The sequence below is a fragment of the Podarcis liolepis genome (genome assembly GCF_965112155.1).
Source record: "Podarcis liolepis genome assembly, chromosome: 8".
NCBI classification, from domain to species: domain Eukaryota; kingdom Metazoa; phylum Chordata; class Lepidosauria; order Squamata; family Lacertidae; genus Podarcis; species Podarcis liolepis.
Window position 1 is genome coordinate 148,852 of NC_139560.1, and position 27,480 is coordinate 176,331.

The window sequence follows — 27,480 nt, forward strand, 5'->3', positions numbered from 1 at the left end:
CTCCCACAGCGCGCAGGATCTGGACCGCTTCCGTGTGCGTCATGCCCAGCAGGCTCTGGTGGTTCACCTCCAGGATGCGCATGCCCACCCTCAGCCGCCCGTCACGGGCTGCAGCCCCTGTGGAGCTGACCTGCACAAAGCAGAGGAGGGTGAGGAAGGAGCCGGGGGGGAGGGAGGGAGGCAACCCCCACCCTCAAGGCCCTGGGAGCAGCCAGAGCTGGAGGGGCCCTGGAGGCAGAAAGGGCCTCCTGGTTTGGGGAGGGGGCAGGCAGGGGGTCCAGCACCTTCTGCTCAAGGCTCCAGAACTCTGCTTTCCACAGCCCCCCCCCCAAAAGTCCTCAGAGCAACCCTGGGTGGGAGGGACGTGGTGTGGAGACACGACTGTGAGCCCCTCCAAACACAGCTGGGACCTCCCTCCCCCACGTGGCACTAGTCCAGCACAGCAAACTTCGGCCGGGGGGGGGGGGAGTGCCACCCCGTACCTTAGAGATGAAGATGCCCTCGTCCGTGGGGTCAAAGGGATTCCCCGCGTGGCCCTTGGCACCTCCTCGGATGCTGATGCCCAGTTTCTCCCCTGGCCTCTTTTCAATGCAGATCTCCTGACAGAGTGAGCAAAAGCAAGTTGGAGGGGGGGGGCTGAGCAGCTGGGCAGCAGCCCCCCCAAGCCAGGACAGAGGGGCCTCCTCCTTCCCAGTCCTGGCTGCCTCCACCTCAGCTCCAGCAGACGGGCACTGGGGAAGGCTCTTTGGGAAAGCAGGGGGTGGGCAGCGGAGACCCCATCCTGGGGAAGCCACGGAGGCTGCAGGCCAGAGGGGAGGGAGCTGTGGTGGGTCAGCCGAGCCACATCCCAGCGGGGCTGAGGATGCCCAGGGCTGAAGAAGGCGCCTCTCCAGGGGCACAACAGCAGAGCCCCCTACCTGCATGCCCGGGGGCGGGGGATCTCTCCGGACGACCATCCTCAGCTCCTGCGTGTTGGAGAGCAGCGCAGTCACGGCCTCCTGGTGCGTGGCGTGTCGGAGGCCAATGCCGTTCACCTCCAGGATCCGGTCTCCCACCCGCAGCCCGCTGCGAGAGGCCAGGCCACGAGGAATCACCTGCCAAGGCAGCGCAGAAGAGGTGGGAAAGAGCCCTGCCTGTGTCCCCAACACCTGCAGCCAGACGGACACTTGGCCTGGCCGAGAGGCTGAAGATGTCCGCCCCCCCCCCCGCCCCCCAGAGGCACTTCTGTCTGCTGATACACATATGTCTCTCTTCCTTTTGGTCTGACGTGGCTGCTGTCCCTATCCACTTTTCACAGGCAAAATCCTCAATGGCTGCAGAGGTCCGTGTACTTTTAAATCACATTCCTGTTATGGGGATTAATGGAAGGCCAACAAACGTGGACTTTGCAAGCTCTTCTGCTGCTAACAGCCTGCCCATCCCCCCCAGAAAAACTATTATACAGCAGTCTGAGGGCCTGGCTGTCTCTTGGCCACTTCTGAATGCATTCCCTATCAACGCCCATCTCAGGGGAGGCTCTCTCTGCGCCCCTGGGGGGCCTGCAATCCACTTTTGTGTTTCATTTGAGATGGCTGCACTGAGGGGGGTTGGAACCCCTAATGGGTGGGCTGGTTCTTTCCCTGTTCTTCCTTGTTAAAATTTGCTACTAAAAATAATTTAATGAAAACAGGGGGCTCTGAGCAGAGAAAGTGGAGAATGGGGGGGGGGGGGCTTCCTTGCTCCTTGGGCCTCCAAGGGGGGCTCTGGAGCACACGGAATGGCAAGATTTGCAGAGTCAACGGGTTGTGTAGTAACTCCTAGGCTTCCCAACCACGATGTTCTCGGGGGAGGGCTCCACACACAGCCCTGCAAGCCTCTACCTTGGAAATGAAGACCCCCGGCTCATGGATCCCAAAGGGGTGGCTGGAGTGGTCGCTGCCGCCCACAATGCTGAGCCCCAGCGGCCCCCCCGCTTTGACCAGGATCACCTCCTGCGGGCAGAAAGCAAGAAAGCCAAGCCAGGGTCAAGAGGGGGCCTCATGGAGGAGGAGATGCCAGGGGGAGAAGGAGGCTGGAGGGACCCACATCCAAAGGGGAGCTGGCAAAAACCAGGGTGACCAGGGCACTTCCCAGGGTGGGCGGGGGCCAGACAGGAGGGGCTCCCCATGCCAGCAGCTTCCCACGGGGACAGACAGACAGACAGTGCCCCCCATGCCCTTCACCTACCTCCGTGGGGTACTGGCTCTCCAGGCTCTGGGCGGGGTGGCTCCTGTGGGGCAGGGGCGTCTCCTCAGGTGGGCTCTCCCCGCGGGTGGGGGTTGGTGGTGGCGGAGAGTGTGCCCGCTGTGCCCGCTGCCCCAAGGGCAGGTCTTCCTCGCTGGGCTGGGTGGCGGCGGTGGGGGCAGCGGGCACAGCCTCTCTCTCTACCAGCAGCGCAATGGTGGGGGAGGCGGCGGTAAGCAGCGCTACGGCCTGATCATGCCTGGCTTCAGTCATGTCTACCCCATTGATCTAGAACGGCCCCAAACCAGCGTCAAAGGGGGAAGCAGGGAGGGTATGCACACAGGGCCCCCAATCCCAGGCCTGGGACCAGAGGCAAGGGACCACAGCCTCGGCAGGCGGAAGGGGGCTGGGAGGGCAAGGCGTGTCCTCCCCCCCCCCCCCCAGATCAAGGCAAACATCAGCTCAGGACAGGGGGCCAAGGAGCACCAGCTCTTTTCCTGTCCTCGTCCCCAAAGAGAGGGGGGAAGAAGAGGTGTGGGGCAAAGTGTACATCACCCAGCAGAGGGCAGAGGAGAGAGAGGGAGGCAGACAGACAGGCAGACGGAAGCCAGCACTGACGAGGCCGTCTCGGGGCTTACCCCCCCATCCTCTCTCAACACGGCTGCTGAGCAGAGATCGGCTGCGCCTCAGGAGGGGCAGAGAAACAGGCCACAAGGAGGAAGAGGAAGAGGAGCAGCAGGAGAGGGAGGGAGGGAAAGAGCTTCAGAGCAAAATGGCTGGCCCCCCACCTGCCGTGCCCACCCGCCCGGAGTTCCAGAAAGGTGACTCCAACATCACCCCCCTCCAAAACACAGCCCACTTCCCCCCTGACTAGACTCAGCCCCACCCTGAACGAGCAAGCAGGGGGCAGGGGGGACCCCAGAGCCTCCTGAAGGAACCTTGCCTGGTCCCCAGGCAGCCCCCCAAGAGAGTCCACTCACCAAGATGACCCTGTCGCCCACACAGAGGGTCCCGTCCCGATGGGCTGCGCCCCCCTCTGCAATCCGTGAGATGAAGATCCCCTGGGGGGAAAGGAAAGTCAGGGCCCCTCCCTGCAAAGCCCCCTGCTCCTCTGTCACCAGGCACGGCAAGGGCCCCTCTGTCCCTCCGTCCCGGGAGCATGAAGTGCCCCCGTCAGCAAGGAGCCAGGAATAAGCGCAGAGGCCGGGATCGGGTGTCGTCAAAGCCCCTGCCAGGCGGCTGCCGGCCAGAGAGAGGCGGTCCCCCTCCCTCCCCTCCTCACCGTGTCCCCCGGCCGGTAGGGTGTGGAGCCCTTGCCGCCAGCGATGCTGAAGCCCAGCCCCCGCTCGTTGCGCATGAGGCAGGTGGAGAGGCGCTCCGTCAGGGGGGCTCCCTCAGGCCTCTCTGGGAAGCGCAGGCCCACCCCCCGCCGCTCCCGGGGGCTGTAGTCGTCCTCCGGCCGCAGGGGGGTCACCGTGACGGCGTTCTCCGGCTCCACCATCCGCTCTCGCAGAACCGTCATGGAGACCGTGGTGCCCGAGCCACGCAGAGCCTCCACCGCCACGTGGTGCTCCGCGCACTGCAGAGGCACCCCATTCACCTGCCGGGGCGCAAAAGAGGGGGCTGGCTCAGGCAAGTGCCCGGCCAGAGACCGGCTGCAGAGGGCCCCCCCGGCCCCCTCCAGAGAGCCCCAAGGGGAGCCTGGCACTGCTTTGGTAGGCAGGCAGGCAGCCCCCTCCCATGGCAGTCTGGCAAGGGCCATCTTCTCCTCCCCCTCTGCAGGGCAACGCAGAAGCAAATGCCCACCTAGAGCTGCGAGGGAGCCTGGGCTGCTGCTGCTGCCAATTCCAGCATGTACTTATTCTGACTGGTGACTCAGGCCCCAGGCAGGCAGAGACCAGCCACGGGCAGGAGGCCAAGGGAGACGCCATGGGACCTGGGGGGCAGCTCGGCCTGGAAGGGGCTGAGCAAGGCCTTCTACGCCCAGGACAGGGCTGCCAAAAAGGGGGTGGCAGGAGGGAGCAGCTGGCCCTGGGTTTATGCAGATGTCTCCTCCCCAACCCACCTAAGGGGGCCCACGACTCACCTCCAGGAGCTTGTCCCCCACCCGCACCCCTGCCTGGGCAGCCGGACCCTCCTCAGAGACGCGGGAGATGAAGATGCCCTGCAAAGAGAGGGGAGCAGTCAGGGGGGCTTCCTGGGCAGTGGCAGCTCAGCAGCCTGACTCGGCTCCCCAAGTCAGCCACTCCAGCCAAAACGGCCACTCCTTTCCCTGCCCCACAGCTGCCCCAGGTCAAGGGGACCCCCAAACCCCAAGTGGAAAGCCTCCCTGTTGCAGCTGCCCGTACCTCATCGTCTCCCTTGTAGGGGGTGGAGCCTTTGCCCCCCGCAATGCTGATGCCCAGCCCCCCCGTCTGCCGCACAATGCTCAGGGTCAGCTGGAAGCAAAAGGGGGCAAGGTTAGGGGAGACACAGCAGCAAAGACATACAGAACGAGGGGGGGCACCATGGACCAGGGTCTGAGCCCATAATGAGGGGTGAGGAAGCAGCCCCCCCAAGCATCTCCTTTGGGTGCCCACAAGACCTGCCATCCACCCCTGGACCAAGTGGCCAATTCACCACCAGGGCCACCTACGTGGGAGGGGGCTCCCATACGTCTCACCAGATCCCAGGCCCCCTGAAATATCTCCCACTGCCAGCCACCCACCTTCCAAAACACTCCCCCTTGCCTGAAGAAGAGAAATATGTGTCTGTCTTGCAGCGCAAGGCCAACGGAGACCCTCAGGGGGCCCCTCACCCAGGACAGGCCTGATGTGCTCTTGCTTTTCTCCACCCCACCAGCTCTGCTACGGGGGGGGGGGGTCCCTTGCTTTTGCCAAGGAAAGGCCACAGAGCAAGTGCTCTGGCCCCAGGAGAGCCGGGGGGTAATGCCAAAGCCCTCTGGCTAGCGTGGCAGAGCCTTGTGCAAAGAGGGTTGGGGGAAGCCTCTGGCCACATTCTGGGCAAGCAAGGTGAGCTCCCCCTTGGTACAAACCGGGCGGCCCTTGAACACTTTCCACCCACCCCTCGGACTCCCCACCCCAGCAGGCAAGAGGCGTGAGCAGAGGTCCAGCAGGCCAGAAGCTCACGGAGGGAGCCAAGCAGGGTATGTGCGTGTGCCCCTATGGCAGGGGGTGCCCAGGGGAGAAAAAGGCCCTGGAGGCGTCTGAGCCCCCCCCCCCCCCACTCAAGCAGAGGGGCATGGGGGCTGAGAGGCGGCCTCAGGGGACAGAGCAGCAGCAGCAGCCAGGCATTTGCCAAACCTGCCAGAGCCAAGCTGGGCTGACTTTAGCAGCCCAAAGCGCTCAGGGGAGATGGGGCCCAGTGGCAGCTCTGCCTCCTCTAGCGGGGACCCTGAAGACCCTCTGGAGAGGGAGGAGAGGGAGGCCCTGGTGCAAGGCATCTCCCCACCCACAGCCCCCTCCTCTCTGGGGAGCTCAGGGGCCCCGGCTGCGCTAAGGCTGCTCTGCAGCTGTGGAGAAGCAGCTGTGGAGTCTCTTTCTGGGCTTGCCAAAGGCCTCTATCCAGGACGGAGTGTGCCAGACACCAGCACTTTCAAGGAAAGCACCCCCCCCCCGGGAGCACTTGGAGGGCTGCCCCAGACTCCTGCTGGGGAGAAGAGAGCTCGTCTCAGGCCAAAGCACCAGTCTGCAGCCAAGATAGCCCTCAGTTGCTCCAGGTGCCAGGCTCCACAGCCAGCTGCCTCCTCTCCTCACCTTTCTCCCTCATAGGCATGGACTGAAGCCCCGCATCACCCCCCCCCAAAGTTCAGGTGTGGGAAGACAAGAGGGGAGGAGAGAAGCTGCCACCACAGTGCAGAGAGGGGCAGCCCCTGCAAGCCCCAGGGAAAGGGGGGGAGAGAGACGTGGGGGGGGGGGAGGCAGTACAGACCTCTTCCTCCTCAATGCGAGCAGGCTCAATCAGCAGATTATTGGCTTGGTCAAACGACACCCCCTGTTAGGACAGGAACCAGCAGAGAGGCATGCGGATTAGTGGGGGGGAGGGCCGGGTGGACCGCCACCGGGTGGGGGGTGGGGACACAGACAGAGGGCGGGAGGGAGAGGCAGAGGGGCAGGCCCCACCCGAGCATCCAGGAGCCCCAGCACCAGAGAGAGAGAGAGAGAGAGAGAGAGAGAGAGAGAGAGAGCTGCCCCCCCCCAGCTCCCTACCTTGGCGGAGGAGGGTGGGGCAGGTGCAGCCCCAGGATGGTCTCCATCCCACCTGGCCTCCTCCTCCTCTTCCTCCTCTTCTTCCTCCTCCTCCACGGGGGCGGCCTCCTTCTCCTGGGGCCCCCCCTCAGCACTCAGCCCCTGCAAAAGGGCCACCACTGCCTCTGGCCGGGGCAGCTGGGCGATCCTGAAGTGCTTCTTGTAGTGGGGGGTGTCTTTGCGGATGAGCCGCTGCTTCCCTGCTGGGAACGGGGGCTCTTCCTCCGCCTCCTCTTCCTCCTCGCTGCGCACCAGTGTGTCTTCTGCAAAGTGCACCGTGGGCTGCAGGGAAAACACCCTCTCAATACAAGCAGGTCAGGCAGCCTCTTCTGCAGGGACCTATTCCCCTCCCCTCCGGAAGAAAAGCCTGCTGGATTGGCCCACAGGGGACCCCCAAGCAGGGGACAGCTCCAAGCTGGACCTGAGCGCCCCCGCCCCTCTGCCCCCTCTAGCCCCTGGCCTCCAGCAGCAGGGCTGAGGAGCAGAGCCATCCTGGCTGGCAGCCCCAGAGCCTCCTCCGGCCGGAGCCTCTTTTCAAACCCTCTGGGCTGGTGCTTCCACTGGCACCTGTGGGAGAGAGTTCCATAGTTGAACGATGTGCTGCTTTGTGAAGAAGTTCTTCCTTTTATCCGTCCTGAACCTTCCAACTCTGGGCTTCACTGGATGTCCACCAGCTCCAGAGTAGTGAGAGGGAGGAAAACTGCCCTCTCTCCATTTCTCCATTCCAGACCTGTTTTCATAAACGTCTACCATGGCACCTCTGATTTGCCTTTTCATAGGAGAATTGCTTCATCCCCCCTTTCTGACCTTTGCCATCTCTACAATATCCCTTTTGAGGTGAGCTGACCAGAGCTGTGTCCGCCTGGGTGTGTTGGGGCGGCTGGGAGCCCTCTTGCTCTCTGGAGCGAAGGCCTGGCATGGCCATGGGGCTGCCAGCTCTCTCTTATTGCAAGGCCTGCCATCTTTGCTGGGCTCTTCTGCACACAAATTTTGGGGCTCTGCCAAACAGGCAAGCCTCTCCCTTCTGAAGAGAGCAGGGGAGCCCAAGGAGCCCTCATTAAGCCGTCCTGCCCCTTGCAGGGCTGAGGTGCCGATTTAAGAACAGCACACACCCCATTTCTGCTGAGCTCAGCCTGCTCTGAGTGCCCTGGGGGAGCCACAGCGGGAAGGCCCCTGGGGGAGAGGGAGGCCCCCACTTCTGCCACTAAACAAACCTGAGGAACAGAGAGAGCCTTCATCTCAAATCCCAGAGATTGGTTTCCTACCACGGGTCGGGCCAAAGGGCCCCCTCTAGTCCAGCCAGCCAGGTGCCCCCTATGCAGCCCCCCCCCCAGTACCAGCATTCAGAATGAGACAGCCCCAACGGCGGAGGCAGAACAAAGCGGCTTTGCTGAGCCAATTGACGGAGGAGAGGGCTCTCAATGGCTGCTGGCCAGGATGGCTTGCCCTGCCTCCATGGACAGAGGCAGCAAAGGGCCTGAATGTCTCTGGCTGGGAAGCACAGGAGGCAAGACCTGCTCTTGCGCTCGACTCGGGTTCACTGGCTTCCCATAATGGGCAGCTGGTTGGCCACTGTGAGAGCAGGACGAGATGGGCCCCTGGCCTGGTCCAGCAGGTTCTTATTAGGGTCTTACTAGCACGACCCCCCTGCAATGGCAAGCTCCATCGTTCAGCTCTGCACCCTGCGCAGCCTCCAGTGACACAAGACCCTGCTGCTGCTGCCGGACACAGGAAAGGCCTCTGAAGGAGGCAGATCCCACAGGGGCCACATGGAACCTGAAGAAGCCTCTCCCTGGATTCAAGGAGTGTCTGGGGGAAGCCACTGGGCAGGTGAAGCTCTGTCCTTTGAGGAGGGTCTTCAGCCTGGCCCAGTGGGGCTCTCCTTTCACTTTCCCAACCTGCTTTCTGGCGCTGACAAGCCCCTGCACAACCTCTCTGGGAGTCTCCTCATCAGCACCAACAGATGTACTCCATCACCTGCTCTGCCTTCTGCCAACAGATTTCCCTCAGTCAAGTTTCTTCTGAAACTGCAGGTGCAACACCCTTAAATGAAGCCCCCAAGCACCCCCCCCGATCCTCTTGGGATCCTCTGCTCCAAGGCAGCGCTCAAAGCCCCCACCCAGGGAGCTGGCCTGGGCTGCGGCCAAGCCTGTTTCAGGCAGCCCAGGGCTAACAGCAGGTGGGGCGTCTCCAGGGGGACCTGGGCAGCCCCAAGCACCAGGCAGCAAGGGTTGCCCTCTGCTCTTACTCCACCACATCCAATGCATCTGGCTTGGATTATTATTTTTTATGTATTAAATGTGTTTTTATTGCCTAATCACTTGTTTGCCACTGTGGGTCCTACATTAAAACTGGTTTAAATTAAACTGAGGAGTTTTTATTGCACATAAGCATTCACAAAGGCAGCAAGACACTCCTCCGCGGCTCCTGGGCCAACATGTGAAATAAATCCAGAGTGCAAGGCTTTCTGTGGCTCCTTTGACCCCCCCCCCCGCCTCTTTGTCTGGCTATTTGGACACGGCAAAACAGGGTGGATAGAACCGAAGGGTTGGAAGGAACCCCAAGGCTCATCCAATCCAGCCCCTTGCAGTGCAAAACACTCATAAGCAAGAAAAATGCCTTGCCACTGAATTCACACAGCAAAAACATTTAATGAGGGTCCTCCATACACAACCAAGTGAAAGAAAAATTCCTCAACGTGGCAGCAACATGCCCGAGTGATGATGCCACCCCCTGCCACCCTGCCATCTTCTGTGTAGAACAGAACCCCATCCATTGACCTGGCCTCCCCAGCCCCTAAGAAGCTGAGTCCCTTCATGGTGCCAACAGCCTTCCAGTTCCCCAGGAGGGGTCCTGGATGTGCCCTTCACCAGGCTAGAGGCGGGCAGATCTCCCTCCCCCAGCCCCTTGGCCAAAGGTTGCCCTGTGGGACAAATGGGGCTGCAGGGACCTAGGGAACACCCCTGCCCCCACTTCCTAACATGGCCACCAACACCATGGCATCCTTGGGCAGCCCCCCCCCACCCTCTCACAGCCCAGCAGGGTCTCTCTTCTTCCCTTCCTCAGCCGGGCTCAGCTCCCCCCTCCCTGCTGCTCCTTCCCAGAACAAGGCAGGGTATCTGACTTTGGCCCAAGACGTTGCCACAGAAGAAGCTCCCAGAGGCTCACTGTACCTCATTGTACTCCAGCTCCTCCTCCTCCTCAGGGCCAGCTGGGGCTTCCTCCACAGCCACCCTGGCCTCCTGCTGTTGCCGCCGCCACCGCCAGCCTTCCTGCTCCTCCTCCTCCTGCCCCTCAGGGGCCCTCGCTGCCTCTTCTGGCCTCGAGGTCTCCCGCAGGTGCTTCGCTGCTGCTGCTGCCACCGCCGCCTCCTGGCAGCTGGCAGAGATGGTGCTGCTGGAGACCCGTGAGTCTTCACTGCGGTTGGAGGTGGCACTCAGCCTCTTCTCCTGAGGGGCAGGATGCGGAACGAGTCAGCAAGGGCACAAGACAGCTGCACTGCCCGGCACCCAGCGCCTGAGCCCCTGTGCAGGATGGGCCTGCCGCCCCAAAGGCCACAGCTGGGCCAGGTCAGGCCACCCCCTTTGCCCCATTCAGAGCCCTCCGGCCCTAGATGGGCCTGCAGCAAGTCTGCAGAAGGGGCTCATGTCACCAGCTGCACCACTGCAAACCTGAGCCCGGTCTTGGCTGGGGAGGGCGGGGTATAAATAAATTTTTATTATTATTATTATTATTATTATTATTATTATTATTATTATTATTATTATTATTAAACCTCCCTCCAAGGAAGCCTTGTCCAGGCCCACTGCCCGGTCCCGCTCTGTGCCTCCTTCTCCCCCTCCTGCAACATTTTATATGATGGACACTGCCCAGAGCCCACCCCACGCCCCCTCACCTCTGAACTGGAAGAATCCCGCTGGGTGTCCAGTTTGGCAGCAGATGCCTCGCTGCGGCGCCCTTCCATCACCTTTTTCATGGACTTCAGCTCACTTGGGTGGGGAGTTGCTCTTCGCTGCAGGCCCTGTGAGCAGGAGCGGGGTTAGAGGTGGGGCAAAACTCCCCCACCACCTACAGGCCCCCAAGCAACTGCAGAGGCCAGGCTCAGCAGCCGCAGCCGCAGCGACAGGGCAAACACAGGACAGAGGCGTCAGTGCTCACTTGCCCTCCTCCCCCATTTCCCATTTCCCAGCTCCCAGGAGGACCCACACAAGGCAGGAGCACAAGCCCAGCCAGCCGGACAGGCCAAGAGCAGCCCTGCAGAGCCCCCCACGCCCACTCCGGGCTCCAGAAGGACGGGGCAGGTGATGGGCACCCCCAGCTCCCAACCCCACAGCCACATCTGACAGCCCAATCCAGGCTTGGGGAGGACAGTCCTTCAGCAGGGAAACGGCCCCCATTTCCGGCCACTTACCCTCCTCTCGGCCCCCGGCTCCTCGTCCTCATCCAACTTGGGCTCATCCACAAACTGGATCACGCTGACGCGGTTGAGGTTGGTGTCCATCCAGCTGTCGTCCAGGCTGTTCTGCAGGTTCTCTGCGGGAGGAGAGCAGAGTCAGGGATCCTGTTGCAGGCGGGACGGCCCCAGCCAGGAGGGTCTCCACCCAGCCCAGGCAAGAAGCCCCCCACTAGAGCAAGCCTGGCCGGGGGGGTGGGGCAGGGAGCCGCATTTACCCAGGCTGGGCGATGGCTGCTGCGGGAGGAGGTAGCAGGTGAGGACTTTCTCCCCGGTCTTCTCGTCATCCTCCGCCTGGAACTTGAGCATCGGCTGCGACTGGTTCTCTGCCAGCCAGAGCGCCTTCAGGTTGAGATTGGTCAGGGCAAAGGGCAGGTGCTGCAGCCTGAGCCAGAAGGAGGAAGGGAAGAAGGATGAGGCCCCCTACCAAGAAGGCCCAGGCCCCGCCCTCCAGAGGGCTCACGGGAACCTGGCCCAGTCCCCTCTCTCCCTCTGCGCCTGCTTCCTCCCAAGGGACCTGCACTGAGCCCACCGTGCAAGATCCAGAGAAGAGTCTGCAAAAGGGAGAGGACCACCAGAGGAGCCATCTCTTGCAAGCTTCGCTAAGCCACCTTTCCAGACAACAGGTTTCCAGCAACATGCCATTTCATTTCGCCTGGCACCTTCATTCTACACCTTTAGGCGCCAGGCAAAAACATTACATTTTAACCAGGCCTTTGGTTGATTTGATTGACATCCTATGCCCTTTTAAAATGTGAGGGTTTTGCGGGGGGGGGGTATTGGTTTGTTGTTGTTTTGATTATGTATTTTGTGGTTTTATATTGTGATTTTATTCTGTGAACAGCTCTGAGACCTTTGGTTTTAGGGTAGTATATAAATTCAATAAATGAGTAAAATAAAATAAAATTCTAACTAATGCTACCACCACAAATAGAACAACCACTTTAAAGTAAAGCAGCCACAGTAAAATACGATTCAAGACACAAGGCTAGACTGTTGACTATCCATGCGTTTCTTGAGACTCTCAAGGGAGGTTAGTGAGAGGAGACTTAACTTTACAGAAAGAAGCCTTCCTGACTCTGCTTCCAGAAGAACTAATTTTCTATACATTGAAGGATTATATCCAGTACATTTCCACCAGTATTCCTGGCAGATATGTTAGGCTAACCAATCTGTAATACCCCAGAGCCCCTCTTTTTTCCTTAACCCTCCCCCCAAAGAGGTGTTGCTACACCGGCTACTTTCCAGTCCTCATGTGTGGAGGCTGATCTGAGGGCCAAGATCCTTTTTACCATTAGCAAACCAGCAATTTCACATTTGAGCTCTTGAGCAATGGCACAGTGAATTGAAAAGGTCTGGCTGGTGAGTTCTTGAAAGGCAAAATGGGACTTCTGGGAGACTGCTCAGTACTTGCCAAGACCAGCAAAAGCAGAATCAGGACAAGAGAAAAACAGCCCTCTGCCACACACACACGGGAGAGGAAGAGAGGGTCTTCTGCATGGCCATTGACTCTGCTCACACCTCCTCCTTTGCAACTGCATAGTCCAGCTAGCATCTGGCCAAGGAGCCCACAGGTGAAGCAAACCCCAGAGCAGAGGCCCAAAAGAGACATCTGTCTGCACACCTTCAGGGTGCCCCCCCCTGCCAAGAGGGGAGGAGGGACTCTGAGGCTGTGGGACCCAACTTGTGCAGCTGTTTTGCCAGTGAGGCATGCCTGCTTATCGCCTTTCTGGCACCTGGCAAAGTTTTCCATTTGCCCTGGCCTTTGAGTTCTGATAATACTTTATGACCGATCTTTGTATTGTAGGTGAGAGATGGGGTGGAAATTGTGTGTGGAATTCAGTGGGGCTCTGGGACCAGCATTTGTGCAGCACAAGCGCTGCTGCCCCTCTTGCCCCAGCCCCCTGAGCCCACTGGTAGGTGGGACAGAGGGAGAGGAGAGGGCACGCAAGGTTATTCACAAGGGAACAGGCTGAAGGAATGGAAGTTCTGGACTCTTAAAATCTCTTCCCCCCTATAGCAGGAGTGGGGAACATTCCGGGGTGAGGGGAGGCCCCAGACGCTGTGGGTCTCCTGTCCGCCCCCCAGGGCCGGCCACAGAGCGGCAGAGCTTCCTCTCTGTCCCAGCCCAAGGCACCGATGCGCAGCTGAGAGCCCAGAGGCCCAGCGCACCCAGCGCACTCGCTCACCGGTTGCCAGCCACGTCCAGCACATGCAGCTCCACGGTGCCGGCCAGCTCAGGAGGCAGGAACTCCAGGCAGTTGTCCCGCAGAGAGAGCACGTTGAGGCTGCTGCAGCCCCCAATCTCGGGGGGAAGCGCCATCAGCCGGTTCCGGTCCACATTCAGGTTGGTCAGCTTGGTGAGCTTCCCCAGGGCCTTGGGCAGCATCTGAGGAAAGGCCTCCAGAGTCAGAGAGGGGAATCCCAGCTCACATGGCAGCCAAGGAACACCAGCTGCCCCTGGGGCCACCCGCCCACCCCCAGGGAGAAAGGCCAGCTGACCAGGCAAGGGCTGAGCCCACTCACCGTCAGCATGTTCTCTGTCAGGATGAGCTCTGACAGGTTTTCACAGTCCCCAATGGCCTCCGTCACCTCCCCCAGCCGGTTCTGGTCCACTTTCAGGATGGAGAGCTGCTTCAGCTGGCCTGGGCAAAGGGCAAGAGCGCCATGGGCCACACTGCACTGGGGGGGGGGCTACACACACCCCCACCCCAGACAAGGAGCAGGGGGAGGCCCAGGCACAGATCCAAATCCACTTCCCACTGGCACATCCCAAACAATTCTGCATACCAACTGGTTATTCTAACATTGGCCAACAGCTAATCACTTCTAGCAGCTTTAGCAAAAGTGGCGCGGTGTGCCGCTTGCCAAAGAGAGAACCCCACACCTTTTGCACGAGTTAGAAACCAGGCCCAGCAGTGCCTGGGGAGGGCAGCATCTCTCCAGCAGATGAGGAGAAAAGGGCCCCCCGAGGAAGTCTCGGAGTACTGAAGGAGGAGGCAGGATCACCCAGGCTGGTCTGCCAAAGGGGTCTCTCTGCTGACAGTGACCCCCCCCCATTTCTCTTTTAGTTTCCTCTGCACTGTCTCTCCCCAGTCATTCCATTGGTGGGAGCCAAATCATCAGCTGAGCAACATCACTGGGTGCAACGCAAAGGGAGAGCATTGGATGGTCTCAATACTGGATGGTGCCTCCTCAGGGGGGGGGGGCTTGCCAACCCCAGGTCCACAGGATCCGCCCAATAACCACCTGGCACGTGGCCTCCCGTGCCAGACGTGTAATCCTGGGCCTCAAAGACAGGTACCGTATTTTTCTGTGTATAAGATGACCCCTATTTTTTTTTAACCCAAAATTAAGTTGCTTAACTTTTTTGGGGGGTGGGGGAGGTCACTTCCACCAATTGCTCACCCGCCTGCCTGCCACTGCGATCACTTGCCACAGCCACTGCCAATCGCACACCTCACCGCAGCTGCCAATTGTCTGCCTGCTCGCCGCCATCAACAGCCCACCTGCCCACTTGCTGCAGCCGCCAATCACCTGCCCAACTGCCACTGCCAATCTCCTGCTTGCTGCTGCCATTAATTGCACATCCCCCCTCTGCATTCACTATCCATGTAGAAGACAACACCCAATTTTTGCCCACATTTTTTTAAAGCAAAAAGCATCATCTTATACATGGGAAAATACGGCATGTTCCTCCTGCTACCTCAACTACTGAGAAGTGTAGCCAGCAGCCTCCTGCGCCTGAGCTGCTTTTTGTTTCCTGAGTCAGATTTGTCTGCCCTCTCCCCACAGAACCCCCACCCAAGAGTAGGTAACTCTTCCCATGTTCCCCAGGAGGCGCCTACATCCCAATGGGGCCTCCCCCCCCCCCCCGGTGGCCCCACAACCACCCGACTCACCAATCCCATCCGGAATGGACTCCAGCAGGTTCTGCGAGAGCAGCAGGTCTGTCAGGGCCGCCAGCCCACTGACCTCGCCCGGCAGCTGCTCCAGCTTGTTCTCAGAAACATCCAGGCACACCAGGCGGCGCAGATTGCCCAGCTCCTGTGAGGGAAGACCGGCAGGGTGGGCGGGCAGGCGGAGTCCTGCAGGGACTGACTGATGCCTGCCCCGCGGGGCCCTTCCTCTCCCCCTCCCCAAGGGCCCAGCTAGGCTCTTCCAGCCTCTCTGCTGCCTCCCTGTCTTTTGCTTTGCCTAGCAAAGCCCCGTGAAAACCCTCCTTCCCACTTCTGTGGTTCTGGCTTCCTTGCCAGGGCAAGACATGCAGGGAAAGCCTCCTTGAGGCCAGGGGGCCAAGGCGCTGGAGTCACTTGCAGAACGCCAGGCTCTTTGGTGTGTGGTGCCATCCGCCTGCTGTCCTGGTTCCATTTTCAGGATTCACCTCAGAACGGAAGTGTTGGCTTGCTTGCTTGCCTGCTTTTCCAAGTGCCTTTTAGGACAGCAAAGACACACACACACCCCGACCCAGAACATGGCCCGGCCGGGGGCTTGGTGGGGGCACTCACTGGGGGCAGCGACGACAGCTGGTTCCTGTCCAGCCACAGCTCCCGCAGATTCGGCAGCGCGCCCAGTGTGTCCGGCTGCGGATGAGACAGAGCAAGCGGTCACTCAGGAGGGCGGCTGCTCAGGACGCCCTGCTGCGCCCGGCAAAGAGGCTGCCCTCCAACTTGTGGGCCCCTCCCTGAGTTGAGGGAGGGGAGTGCCTGGTGGGAGGAGGCAGCCAGTTCACAAAAAGAAAATGAGATGAGGAGGGAACAGCAGGATGCTTCTACAGCCCCCGAGTTCAGGAAACTCCCATCCCAAGGGCCATGTTCCCGCCTGGGCAACCTTCTGGGGGCCACATGCCACTAGTGGGTGGGGCCACAGGAAAAAGCCTGCAGAGCCCAAGATGAGACTCTTCCTCCCATACCAGAGGCCACAGCAATGCCAGATCCATCTCTCTCCAGCCAAGCAAGCAAGGAGCCAAGGAAGAGCACTGAGAAGGGAAGGGAGCGTGGCATGGAGGGGCATGGCCTGGAAGAGCCCAGAGGACCAGGCAAAAGGAGCCTGGAGGGTAGCGTTCTGCCCCCCAGTGGGAGGCTCCAGGAAGGAAGGAGGGGAGAGCCAAGCTCCCACACCCCACAGCACTCACCAGCACCTCCAGGTCGTTGCCCCCAAGGTCCAGTTGCTCTAATTTGACCAGGAAGGAGAGGGAACTGCAGGGCAGAGAAGGCGCTCAGTCAGGGGGCTGGGAGTCCTGGGCACCAAGAGGGAGGGGCGGCAAAGAATCTAGCCCCCCCCAAAACTCCAAGAAGGTGCTGAAAGCTGGAGTGCCGAGCGATCCTCAGGCTGCCCGCTTCCAGAAGTGCTGGTCCTCCACTTAAGGGGGTCACCCACCCCCACTGCCCAGCAGAGGCAGGCAAGAAGGCAGACACCCCCCAAGACAAACTGGGGGCCAAGCTTGCACACACTCACGCAGGGAGAGACTTGAGCAGGTTCTCGCGCAGCTCCAAGGTCACCAGGTTGGCTAAACTGCAAGAGAAAGAGGGAGGTTGGCAAAGCAGGCCAAAAGAGGCGGCCCCTCCTCTCCCCCCCCCCCCCAGCCAAGAACTCACTTGCCAATGTCACCGGGCAGGCTTTGCAGGGAGACGTCATTCAAGGCCAGGTGGCACAGGCTGCGCAGCTGGGTGAAGCCCTCCGGGAGCCTGGGCAGAAGCAGAAATGGCAGGCCTGGGTCACTGCGCCCCATGCAGCTCACGCCCCCCCCCCGCCTGCTCCTGCGCCACAGTCCATTCCAGCAAGACGCAAGGAGAGGCCTCCACCTGCCTGCTGCTGGTCCTGGGGAACCGGCTGGCACAGCCTGGCAGGTGGGAGCTCCAGAAGCAAGAGAGCCCCACCTGTGACAGAAGTCCAAGCGTAATTTTATAAACTTCTATCATGTCACCCCTGACTTGCCTTTTCTCTAAACTCAAAGGTCCCAAGTGCTGCAACCTTTCGCCTTTCCTTTCAGCGGAGAGAATTGTTGAACCAGGAAGACCTCTCTGCAAAAGACAGGACTGGCCCCCCACCCTCCTTTTGATCCAGTTGTCTGCCTGCCTTCAAGGAGCACTTTCTGAATCCCCCCAAGGCCCAGCCAGACCAGGAAGGACACCAGAGCCCCCCACCCCACCTTCCCACCCCCACCATACCTAGACAAGGGGTTTCCACTGAAGTCCGCGATCTCCAGGGATTTGCAGAATTTGATGCTTTCAGGAATTTCTGGAATGTCTGCAGCAAGCGGGGCACAGAAGGGGCACAGTAATGAGGCTTCACCCACAAAGGTGCCACTCCTCAAGGGATTCAGAGCAGCAAAGCCATTCCCTCCCCACTGACAGGTCTTCGAAGAGCCTCCCTGAGAAGACCTGGGTTCAAATCCCCACTCAACACAATGAGATGCTCCAAGGGAGTGTGCTGTGAGGATCCAGATGGGCCAGCCTCACTCCCCTGCCTCCAGGTGCTTGGAGGAGGGAGGGGGGCCTTCTCAAGAGCCACTGCTGCCGGAACGGCAGGCGAGCCTGGCCAGGCTGAAGGAAGCTTCCTCAGCAAAGGCCGCCGTGAAGCTGCCAGCTGAGCTGGTTGCTGCTTGAGCCCAGACCACTACCCTCTGGGGCCCTGTCTCTGGGTCATGGCAGCAGAGCCTGGCCTGCAGCCCTGTGCTCAGCCCCCAGCCGTCAACACAGGAAGCAGCAGCCGTCCCCCTGCAGGTGCGCCCTGACTGACGGGCAGGTCGCTCTCAAACAAAAGACCTCCTGCCAGCAGGGGCAGCCATGGGGCCTGTGCCCCTCGCGGAGTGGAAGGCTCAGGCTCCCACTGCAGGGAATGCCCAGCCCAAGATGCCCGTCTGCCTCCCCCCTCCCCAGCATCGACCCACCATTGCGGGAGATGTCCAGCTCCACAAGCTGCATGAAGTTGGCCACCTCGGGAGGAAGGCGCTGAATCTCATTGTCGCTCAGGCCAAGCTTGCGCAGGTTCAGGAGTCGGAAGAAAGGCTGCGGGGGAAGAAAAAGGAGAGAAGTTAGCCACTCGTGCAGAGGCCACCGCTCTGCCAGTGCCTGCCTCTGGGGCAAGCCTGGCAGACAAGCTTCCCTCCAGACCAGAACTGGGGTCATGGACACAGGACGTTGGGGAAGGCACAGGTGTGCCTTGGCTACAGGGAGTAAGGATGGCAGCAGCCCAATAGAGAACCGGCCAAGTGGCTTCTCAGGGTGAACCTGAAGGGAAGGGAAGGAGGCAGCAGCAGCAGCAGCAGGAGGAGGAGCCTGAGGAAGAGGAGGTCTCTGCATCGTTTCCCATGAGAGGGATGCCAGCCTGGCAGCTCCCAGGAGAAACACTCCTCTTGGGCAGCACTGGATGGAAAGAGCCCCCGCAACCCTTGGGGAAAGACGTGGGTTTGCCAAACACAATTTCAAGGCCCGTCCCAAAGAGCATCACCTCACTTTCCCCCAGCTGGAAACAGTGCACACCTCTTTCTTTCCTTTTTTTACAATTTAGTCCAAAAAGATTTCTGATGCACCATTTTTAAAAACCTGCCAGGAAACACCGAGACTCATCTGAGGATCAAAGGCAGCTGCAGCTGCAGCCATCACTTGCCAATAAAACCAGCCAAAGCTCAATGGGTTAGAAGCACCTTTGCCTGGGGCTGAAATCCCAGTGGGGGGGGAACAGCTCTGCCCAGGAATGGCATGGGGGGGGACACAGAGCAGGGCTTCCAGGAAGCACATTAACGTGCAGGTGGGATTGATCACATAGCGGGAGGAAGCCGTCTGCCACAGAAGGGCGCTCAAGGTCCAGACAGACCATTTTGAACTGGGCCACCCAGGAAAACAGCTGGCAGGATGGCAGCAAAGAAGCCGTAAAGTCAGGGCCTCATGTGCCCCCTGCAGCCCAGCCCAGTTTAGCATTACTGATAATAATAAAAGTTTGAACAAAGCTCACATAATGCTTGATTGTAAGAAAACTTCTAAGCATTTTACTAAAATATAAAATAAAACATCAAGATTGTGGATTAGAAATAGTATAAAATATTGAAAAGATGATTAAAATCAACGGTACCTAAAATGAAATAAAGCCAGAGAGATGTCTTGCCGAAAACAGAGGGAGGACAAGAAAGCCCCGAGCAGCAGAGGGAACAACCTCAACCACTCTTGGAGGATCAGGAGGCTGGGAGTCACGCTGGGGAAACTGAGCAACAGAAGCCAAATCCCCACACAAGATGCAGAAGCCGCACACTCCAGACCACAATGTGGAAATGCTCCCAGGCCCCCGTTTCCATGAAAGTGCAAACCAGGTTGTCCGTGGGATATTTGAACCCATCAAGTGTGGTTTGCGAGATCCCTCCAAACTAGGATTGATCCAGTTAAGGCATCCTGGCAAACTGTAACTGGAGGAAACCAGAAAGTCTCCTATTAAGGAGAGAAGGAGCAGCTGAGCCATTTCTGATCCTCCAAATCACATCCTGCCAGGTTTGAGTGTCAGTTCATTGGGAGCAGACATTCACAGCCTCACTGAACAAGCATGTGGTGATTTTCATCAAAAAGAGTATTTTAGTGTGAAGTGGAGGATTAAGTTGCTTTTATTTGTGTTTTAAACTGTTACTCAGTAGGAATCTTTACTGGCTCATTTTCAGCCTTGCATTTAAGCACTAGCCTGGCAACCACAGCAGGCCAGGAATTGCATGCAAGGACCAGGAGGGGGACAGGCCATTAAAGGGCCACCGAAAAGGTGGCCAGACTCAGCCCCCTGGCACTGCTTGGGGGCCAAGCAAAGGAAGGAAAATAACTCAGAAGGGGCGCAGGACAGGCATGGGCGGTTAGACCTGCCCTATCTGCCCTCAGTAGGGTGGCGCTGTCGCCTAAACCACTCGTCATCATCCTTCATGCGCCAGTAGCGGTGTAGTCATGCTGGCCACATGACCCAGAAAGCTGTCTGTGGACAAACGCCAGCTCTCTCAGCCTGAAAAGCGAGATGAGCGCAGCAACCCACGGTCATCTTTGACTGGACTTTACCTTTACCTTTACTTTTTACCTGCACTAGCATGCTGCAGGCTAAGGCTGGCCCTATCTCCCTGCCCTTCTCAGGCCAGTAACATGTGTGGGCTTATTTGCAAGCCGGCTTTATAAAGAGAGATGTGGCTTTGGATACAGCCAGTGGACACTGCAGAGGCAGGAGCGGAAATGGAAGAGGTAAGGCCAATTACCTTTTCCATCAGAGAGGGAGGGGGGTAAAGTTGCCTTACTGCCCTGAAAGGATGGAGCTAAGTATCAGCCGGAACTGCAGTCAAGTCTGCAGAGGAGACCAAACCACTGGGGGTGATGGAGAGGCCACCAGGCTGGCCAGGAAACCAGCCCCTTTGAGAGGGTCTCTCTGACCCAGGCAAAGGAGCCACAATTCTGCCCTTATGCTTTCCGGCCGTACTGGCTCCCAAATAAACTGGCAATTTAAAAGTCATAATAAAAGTAAATAAAATAAATAAATAACAAACATCCCAAAACAAGTACAGTACATCACCAGATTTCAGAACTGTCACCTCCAGCCTTTAAAAAACATTCTAACAGGGCAGGCCTTCCTTGGCCCAAGTAACCTGGATGGTCAGCCTGGACAACTCAGCTGGTTACAACGTGGTGCTGATAATGCCAAGGTTGCAGGTTCAATCCCCATATGGGACAGCTGAATATTCCTCCATTAAAGGGGGCTGGACTAGATGATCCTCAGGGTCCCTTCCAATGCTACGATTCTGTAATTCTAACCTTCTTTGAAAAGAAGTCCCACAGCAAGGGCACCCGAAGAGAACCTGCCCACCAGCTGCAGGAGAAATGCCCTGCAGCCTCACTAGGTGTCCTCCTTGTGGCAGCACACATGGGGGGGGGGTTTGCTCCTATAAAGTACCTGGGCCCAGGCAGTTTGCAGCCTTGGAAGGCCGAATGCAGCCGGGGACCAGCAGCTCCTTGCATCCCCTCAAGCCAGTGACTGAGAGCAGGCAGGCTGCTGCACACTGCCCTGCCTGCAGCCCCCAAACACTCCTCAAAGGCAGCCCCACCTGGAGCACCTTGAAGTGAGGCACCTGGCAGCTCTGCGGCTGCGGAAAGGGCAGTGGAGAAAGGGGTCCCTTGCCATGGAAGGCATCCCAGCATCAGGACGCGGAGCCTGACAAAACGTATGCATCCAAGCTGCCAATACCTCTTGTCAGGGGGAGCCAGAGCTCCAGGGCCACAAGTCCCCTCAGCATCCCCATGCTTCAGTCTCAGGGCCCTCGCCCACCACACTGCTGGCAGACTCCCCGGCCTTCACACAGCAGGGTGGAGTGGCACATCCCGGGGCAATTCTTGTTGGGACGGAGCGACTGTCCCCAGAAACACCTTCTGGAACCTGCCAGGCAGGTAGGAGTGGAACCACTGCAAATCCAGGCTCAGCCACAGAAAGAGCCAGAATATCAGTTACAAAATTTTGCACAGTGAGCGGAAAGTGGCTCTCCCTTTCTCTCGTGATACTAGAACAGGGGTCAGCAAAATTTTTCAGCAGGGGGCTGGTCCACTGTCCCTCAGACTTTGTTGGGGGCCAGACTATATGGGGGGGGGGTGAACGAATTCCTATGCCCCACAAATAACCCAGAAATGCATTTTAAATAAAAGGACACATTCTACTGGACCGTCCACGGGCCGGATTTAGAAGGCGATTGGGCCAGATCTGGCCCCTGGGCCTTAGCTTGCCTACCCATGTACTAGAACTCTAAGGGGTCATCCAAGGAAGCACCTGGCTGGTCACTGCGAGAAAAACTTGCGGTCTGATCCACAACCCGTCTATCTTTATTGATAGCCAAGCAGTATGCAAATAAATAGAGACCATCAACTGATGCAAGGAAGTGACTTCTACCAAAAAAGTTGCCTGAAGGCAGATTAATGTGGATCCAGATATTCTGCCTCATGCCAGATAGATCTGAGCAGGCTGTGGAAAGTCAGCTGCTCACCTTCCCTGTGACCATGTCTGAAGTTACCCCGCCCAATGCACCCAGCTGCTTCCAAGCCGGCTGCCTGGCACTTGCAAAGGACGTGTTCAAGATCAACCCAAGTGCAAGGAGACTCCAGAAAACAGCGACCACCTTGCTGCCCTTCTTCCTTCAGCTGGGCTCCTCTGCCCTGACCATCCCCTCTGCCCCTTGGAGCGGAGCTCCTCTCTGCCTGTCCTGCTTGCCCAGGGGCAGACCAGAGCCCGGGGCTCACTCCCGGGCTGCTTTCCCTCCTTCCCTCTAGCAAACAGCCTCCTCCTACAGCCAGCCCCCTGGTGGCAGACTCCACCCAGCTTTCCCTCACTGAACCAGAATTTCACCTTCTTAAGAAAGGCAAAAGGCAGCCTGCGCTCTGCAACAGGTGGAGAAGTGAACCTGTTTTCTGTCCCACAGACAACAAAAAGCATATCATCTGCCTCCCATTAATAATAATAATAATTCATCTTTTATACCCTGCCCATCTGGCTGGCTTCCAACAAAGATTAAAAATACATCAAAATGTCACATATTAAAAACTTTCCTGAACAGGACTGCCTTCAGCTGTTTTCTAAATGTCAGGTAGTTGCTTATTTCCTTGACATCTGATGGGAGGGCGTTCCACAGGGAGGGTGCCACGACCGAGAAGGCCCTCCGCCTGGTTCCCTCTAACCTCACTTCTCGCAGTGAGGGAATCTCCAAAAGGCCCTCAGAGCTGGACCTCCGTGTCCAGGCTGAACAATCGGGGTGGAGATGCTCCTTCAGAAGACTGGTCTAAAAGGAGAGAATTGGCAGCGCAGAAGATTTGTACCCATCAAACCAGATTAAGGTGTCCCTGAACATCCAGAGGTCCAAAATCCAGACTGGCACCAGGCACGTTTTGCAATTGGCATGTGTCCAATTGCAACCATGTGGGGATCTCTGGGTGCCAGGCTGGTGACCAACATCTCCATCTGGCTGCCCCTACAGCTTTCTTAAGTAGGTAAGCAGAAGGGCTTCATTGTCGCATTGATATCCCACCTTTGTCTCAAAGTAGCACATAGTTCACCCACTCCTCAGTTCATCCCTGCCATGACCCTGGGAGGAAGGTTCAGATGCTGCGACAGACTCTAAGGTCACCTGGTGAGATCCATGACTGGGTCGGGACTTGAACCCTGATCTCCCAGGTCCTGGCCCAACACACTAACCACTACAGCACACTGGCTTCCTAGAGTACTTCTGCTCTGGGGTAGCTCGATAAACGAAGGAGCTAAAGAAATACGGGGAAAGCAAAATGTCACTTAGAGAAGGATCTGAAATATGTTCCTTGGAGATAGGATTGTTTTATTGGATGTTTGAATGTGTTGTAAACTGCTTTGAGATTTTTTATTTAAAATACAAAGCAGTATAGAACTGAACGGAATACAGGAATATTCCCTCTTGTGCGCAATCAGCACACATGCTTCTGCTGACACACACCCCGTTTTGGGCACCGAAAGGGAGGGGGAGGAATTCACACACCTCTCAGTGATGCAAGCGGCAGCCAGGAATCGAACCCCCCCCCCCAATAAGGAGAGATTCCCTTGTAATAATAAAAAAGGTAAAGGTAAAGGTACCCCTGCCCGTACGGGCCAGTCTTGACAGATTCTAGGGTTGTGCGCTCATCTCACTTAAGAGGCCGGGAGCCAGCGCTGTCCGCAGACACTTCCGGGTCACGTGGCCAGCGTGACGAAGCTGCATCTGGCGAGCCAGCGCAGCACACGGAACGCTGTTTACCTTCCCACTGGTAAGCGGTCCCTATTTATCTACTTGCACCCGAGGGTGCTTTCGAACTGCTAGGTTGGCAGGCGCTGGGACCGAGCAACAGGAGCGCACCCCGCCGCGGGATTCAAACCGCCGACCATGCGATTGGCAAGTCCTAGGCGCTGAGGTTTTACCCACAGCGCCACCGCGTCCCACAGTGTAATAATAAAGTACAGTGCAAAAAAAAGACGTCTAGACATTTCATTGCAGTGACTAGAACCTAGCTTTAAGGTGCCATTTGGCAATTGGTTTATATATCTGAGTTTCTATCTGTTTCTGAAGGATGGCAATGGGCTGCCTGCCACACAGAGCAAAATGCAAGGAAAGGGGGGCCCTCACCCACCCAAGCTGAGATGGACCAGCTTTTGGAAGCCAGGAGGGGGCACAGTGCCCCTTCAGCACCTCCACCAGCTCCAGCCTGCGGCCAGAATCTGCCCCTAAAAGACCTGAACCCTCAAAGCCAGGGCATTTCACAAACAAGAGGCTCCCCTTTCAAAGGAAGGGTGGGAATAAAGAGGGGAAACTCCCCTCTCTTTTTCAAAGAGCAACATACAAACAGCACAACACGTGTGCTCCAAGTTGTTTGTGTTGAGAAACAAGACGGCCCTCTGCTGCAAAGGCAAGACTGGCAAGACTTTCTCAGCAAAGTGGGTCAGGATGAGGCACCAGCAACTTCTTCTGCCCCCCCCCCCAGCACAGACTGGGGAGCACCTCAAGATTTAAAAGCCAGAGTCACTGTTTCAGGGCTGCCTGCTGCCCACAGTCACCTGGCATGGGGGGCAGCTCCATCCCATGAGCCGAGAGCCACCCGCAGGGGCTTCCCCCCAGAACGGTGTGTCAGCGCTGCCTTCCTGCTCTGAGTGAAAAAAGCCCTAAGTTCCTCTAGGCAAGGCGGCAGCTCAGTACCACCAGCGCCCCCAGCACTGCCCCTGGCGCCTTCGGCAAAGGATGTCAAGGGAAACCAGTGCAGCCTTGCATGGGGTCAGGTGCCCATCTCCTCCCAAGACAACTCTGGTGCTCGTGATCACAACCTCCCACCATGCCTGGCACCTCACGTGGACTCGCAGGGCTCTTTCCAGGGGCAAGGAACGGGGCTCCAGGGAGAGGCTGCCCCAAGCACCATCCTGCTTCCAGCCGTGGCCAAAGCAAAGCTTGCAAGCAGAGCTTGAGTGCCCCCCCATCTCCTGCAGCACCTGGACTGCCGTTGGCCCTGCTCTCCCCACTCCCCCCACCCTGCCCAGCGGCCCCTCCACTGAGCCACGGGCAACTGGTGCAGCCAGTACACCCCCAGGGGAAGACGCAGGGAAGTGCCAGAGGGGCAGATGAGGCTGCAGGGGAGAAAGTGCCAGGGGGCGTGTGGCGGGGGAGGGGGGCTCAGCATGGAAGCTTCAGGAAGGGTCTTCTGAAGGGGTTGGGACAAATTCAATGCACCCCCCCCACACACACACACAGATGCTTGAGACCAGGCCCCTTGCCCTCTTGACTTCGAACCTCAGAGGGACTGAAAATGGGCCAAGGCTTTCCTAGGGCAAAATCTGGAGAAAATCTTCTTCCCAGGAGAAGCTCCAAGCACTGCCAGGAGCACCCGGCCCAAGGCTTGCAGCAGAACAAAGCTCCCCCCCCCCCACCCTGGTCCTCCGCTCTGAATGGCAGCACCATCACCCAGGCCAGGGAGGCCCAGGCAATACCTGCTCCCCCAACACAATTTTGAGGCCGCCACCCCGGCAGCCACTCAACCACATCATCAGAGGGTTGGAAATGAAAAGGAAGAATGGCTGGAGGATAAAAGGATCAGAGCCAGGAGGCAGCTTCTCAGCAGCAGCAGCAGCAGACAAAGCCCCCGGCAGGAGGAGGCGGCTGTGAATGGCTAGCCAGGATTAGCAGTGAGCACCGGAGGCACCACCACCCTCAGTTCCCCCCCCCCCAGGACACCCTGTGCCCCTCCCCCTGCTTCCCAAGATGGCAGCTCCCAGAGAGCCAGCCCCTCTCCCCTATGCTCAGTGATGAGGGGGTATTCAAGCATCACAATAGCCATCCCCGCCCCTCGGTCCCCAAGTGCAGTAGACGCGCCCCCCCCCCCGCGGGTCAAGAATAAGAGTGGCTTTGTCTGTCCGCTCAGGACTGCCTGCTCCTCCCCCACGCCCCATATCGGGGCCTGGGAAGCACTGTGCAGGGCCTCACCCAGCTCCTGGAGGAAGCAGGGCAGGAGGGGTCTTGCAGGGGGCGACAGGGTCCCTGAGCAAGGCCCCTCCTGCTCTGCTCGAGGAAAACTTCCCCAGACCAGGGGCGGCTGTGCCAGGAGAGGGAGCCAAGCTGACTTCCAGCACCAGGGAGGGCAGAGCAATTCTTGCAAGGGGGAGAGGGCTTGCAATCAGTGTCAGCTCAGAGAGAGGGGCATTCCCAGCACAGGGAATGGCTCTCGCAGAGCAGGGCTGCCTCCTCCTGCCTTCAAAATAAAAAATTCCTTCCAGTAGCACCTTAAAGACCAACTAAGTTAGTTCTTGGTATGAGCTTTCGTGTGCATGCACACTTCTTCAGATACACTTCAGATACACTTCAGATACATGCTTTCGTGCATGCACACGAAAGCTCATACCAAGAACTAACTTAGTTGGTCTTTAAGGTGCTACTGGAAGGAATTTTTTATTTTGACTATGGCAGACCAACACGGCTACCTATCTCCTCCTGCCTTAGCTCTGAGAACAATGGGGGGCAACATGAAGCTCTCCTGGCCTTGGTGGTCTCCAGCGGGCCCTGCTTCTCTCCCCCTCTGCCCAAGGAGCAGCCGAGGAGGCTGAGGAAGCCAGCCAGGCCCTTTCTAGCCATACACACCTTTCCTCTGCTCTTCCCAGGAGCGCATGGGAATGTCCAAAGGACACTTGAGGGCTAAAGTGTTGTGTTTTGCGGGAAAAGCTCCAGGGCTAAAAGGGGGGGGGTGCTTAGAAAGAGCGCTAACAACAACAACAACTTAAAGCAGGGGCCTGTGCCTGGAAAGAGTGGGACTAAGGGTAAGCATGGCTAAGCCCAGAGGCAGCAGACCTGCCAAGCTGCCAATCCACCGTCCTCATAACACCCACCTGGCTGAATGGCTCGCATCAGTAGAACAGAAGTAAAGGCCACAGCTAGAGTAGGAAGTAAAAGCAGAGCAGCAGCAGCAGCCTAGTCAGAAAAAGACCCCCTTCTGCCTCACAGGCAGGCAGGTAAGCAATGAGCAGCCGCCAGAACAGCCACTGCCGCCACAGCAACCCACACAAACAGCAGCCCCTTTGGCTCCTTGGCTGCTGCCTCCTCCCGCAAGGCAGGCTAGCCGGATTTCCTGCTATTTAACCCTCCATTCTCAGGCCCCAAAGAATGCATATCAAATGCCTGGGGGGAAACACTCTGGCTGCCATTCCACAACATGCACACAGGGCTCAGGGCCCAGCCCTACCCAGGCCAGTGTGGGGTGGAGCACGGCAGCTGTGGAACAGTTGCACAAGAGGCTGGTGCCTGCCTGCCTGCCTGCCTGCCTCCCTCCCTCGGAATTCAGGGAAGCCCTGGGATTTGGCCAGGGCTGGGGGGGGGGGGACTGATGGCACCCCACTCAAGTCTCAAAGGATAGTGGGTGCTTGCTCAGCTAGACGTCCAGCTCTCCAACCCACGCCACCAAGAGGCAAAGGAGGAGGGCACCAACCCGTCCCAGCCAGAGTTCCTGACTATTCTACTGTCTGCTCTTCACAGGTTTCTCGGTCCAGAACATGCCTGGTTTGCACTTACAGAAGGCATCCCCTCCCTCTCTGCAGCTTCCACAGCCAGCA

General features: G+C 58.4%; 1 protein-coding gene across 1 annotated transcript in view; it reads right to left on the reverse strand.

The window, feature by feature from the left end:
- SCRIB (scribble planar cell polarity protein) overlaps positions 1-27,480 on the reverse strand; it is a 58,142-nt gene that overhangs the window by 29,016 nt on the left and 1,646 nt on the right. The window contains exons 2-25 of the mRNA XM_083516439.1: positions 17,795-17,912; positions 17,073-17,151; positions 16,500-16,589; positions 16,360-16,416; positions 16,037-16,100; positions 15,411-15,485; positions 14,805-14,949; positions 13,429-13,547; positions 13,092-13,291; positions 11,121-11,287; positions 10,861-10,982; positions 10,345-10,470; positions 9,623-9,898; positions 6,411-6,731; positions 6,133-6,195; positions 4,551-4,640; positions 4,289-4,366; positions 3,485-3,802; positions 3,183-3,263; positions 2,206-2,490; positions 1,860-1,970; positions 918-1,094; positions 483-599; positions 8-130 (exon numbers count right to left, since the gene is read on the reverse strand). Of these exons, the coding sequence (XP_083372565.1) occupies positions 8-130; positions 483-599; positions 918-1,094; positions 1,860-1,970; positions 2,206-2,490; positions 3,183-3,263; positions 3,485-3,802; positions 4,289-4,366; positions 4,551-4,640; positions 6,133-6,195; positions 6,411-6,731; positions 9,623-9,898; positions 10,345-10,470; positions 10,861-10,982; positions 11,121-11,287; positions 13,092-13,291; positions 13,429-13,547; positions 14,805-14,949; positions 15,411-15,485; positions 16,037-16,100; positions 16,360-16,416; positions 16,500-16,589; positions 17,073-17,151; positions 17,795-17,912 (3,402 nt within the window). The remainder of the gene's footprint in view (positions 1-7; positions 131-482; positions 600-917; positions 1,095-1,859; positions 1,971-2,205; positions 2,491-3,182; positions 3,264-3,484; positions 3,803-4,288; positions 4,367-4,550; positions 4,641-6,132; positions 6,196-6,410; positions 6,732-9,622; positions 9,899-10,344; positions 10,471-10,860; positions 10,983-11,120; positions 11,288-13,091; positions 13,292-13,428; positions 13,548-14,804; positions 14,950-15,410; positions 15,486-16,036; positions 16,101-16,359; positions 16,417-16,499; positions 16,590-17,072; positions 17,152-17,794; positions 17,913-27,480) is intronic.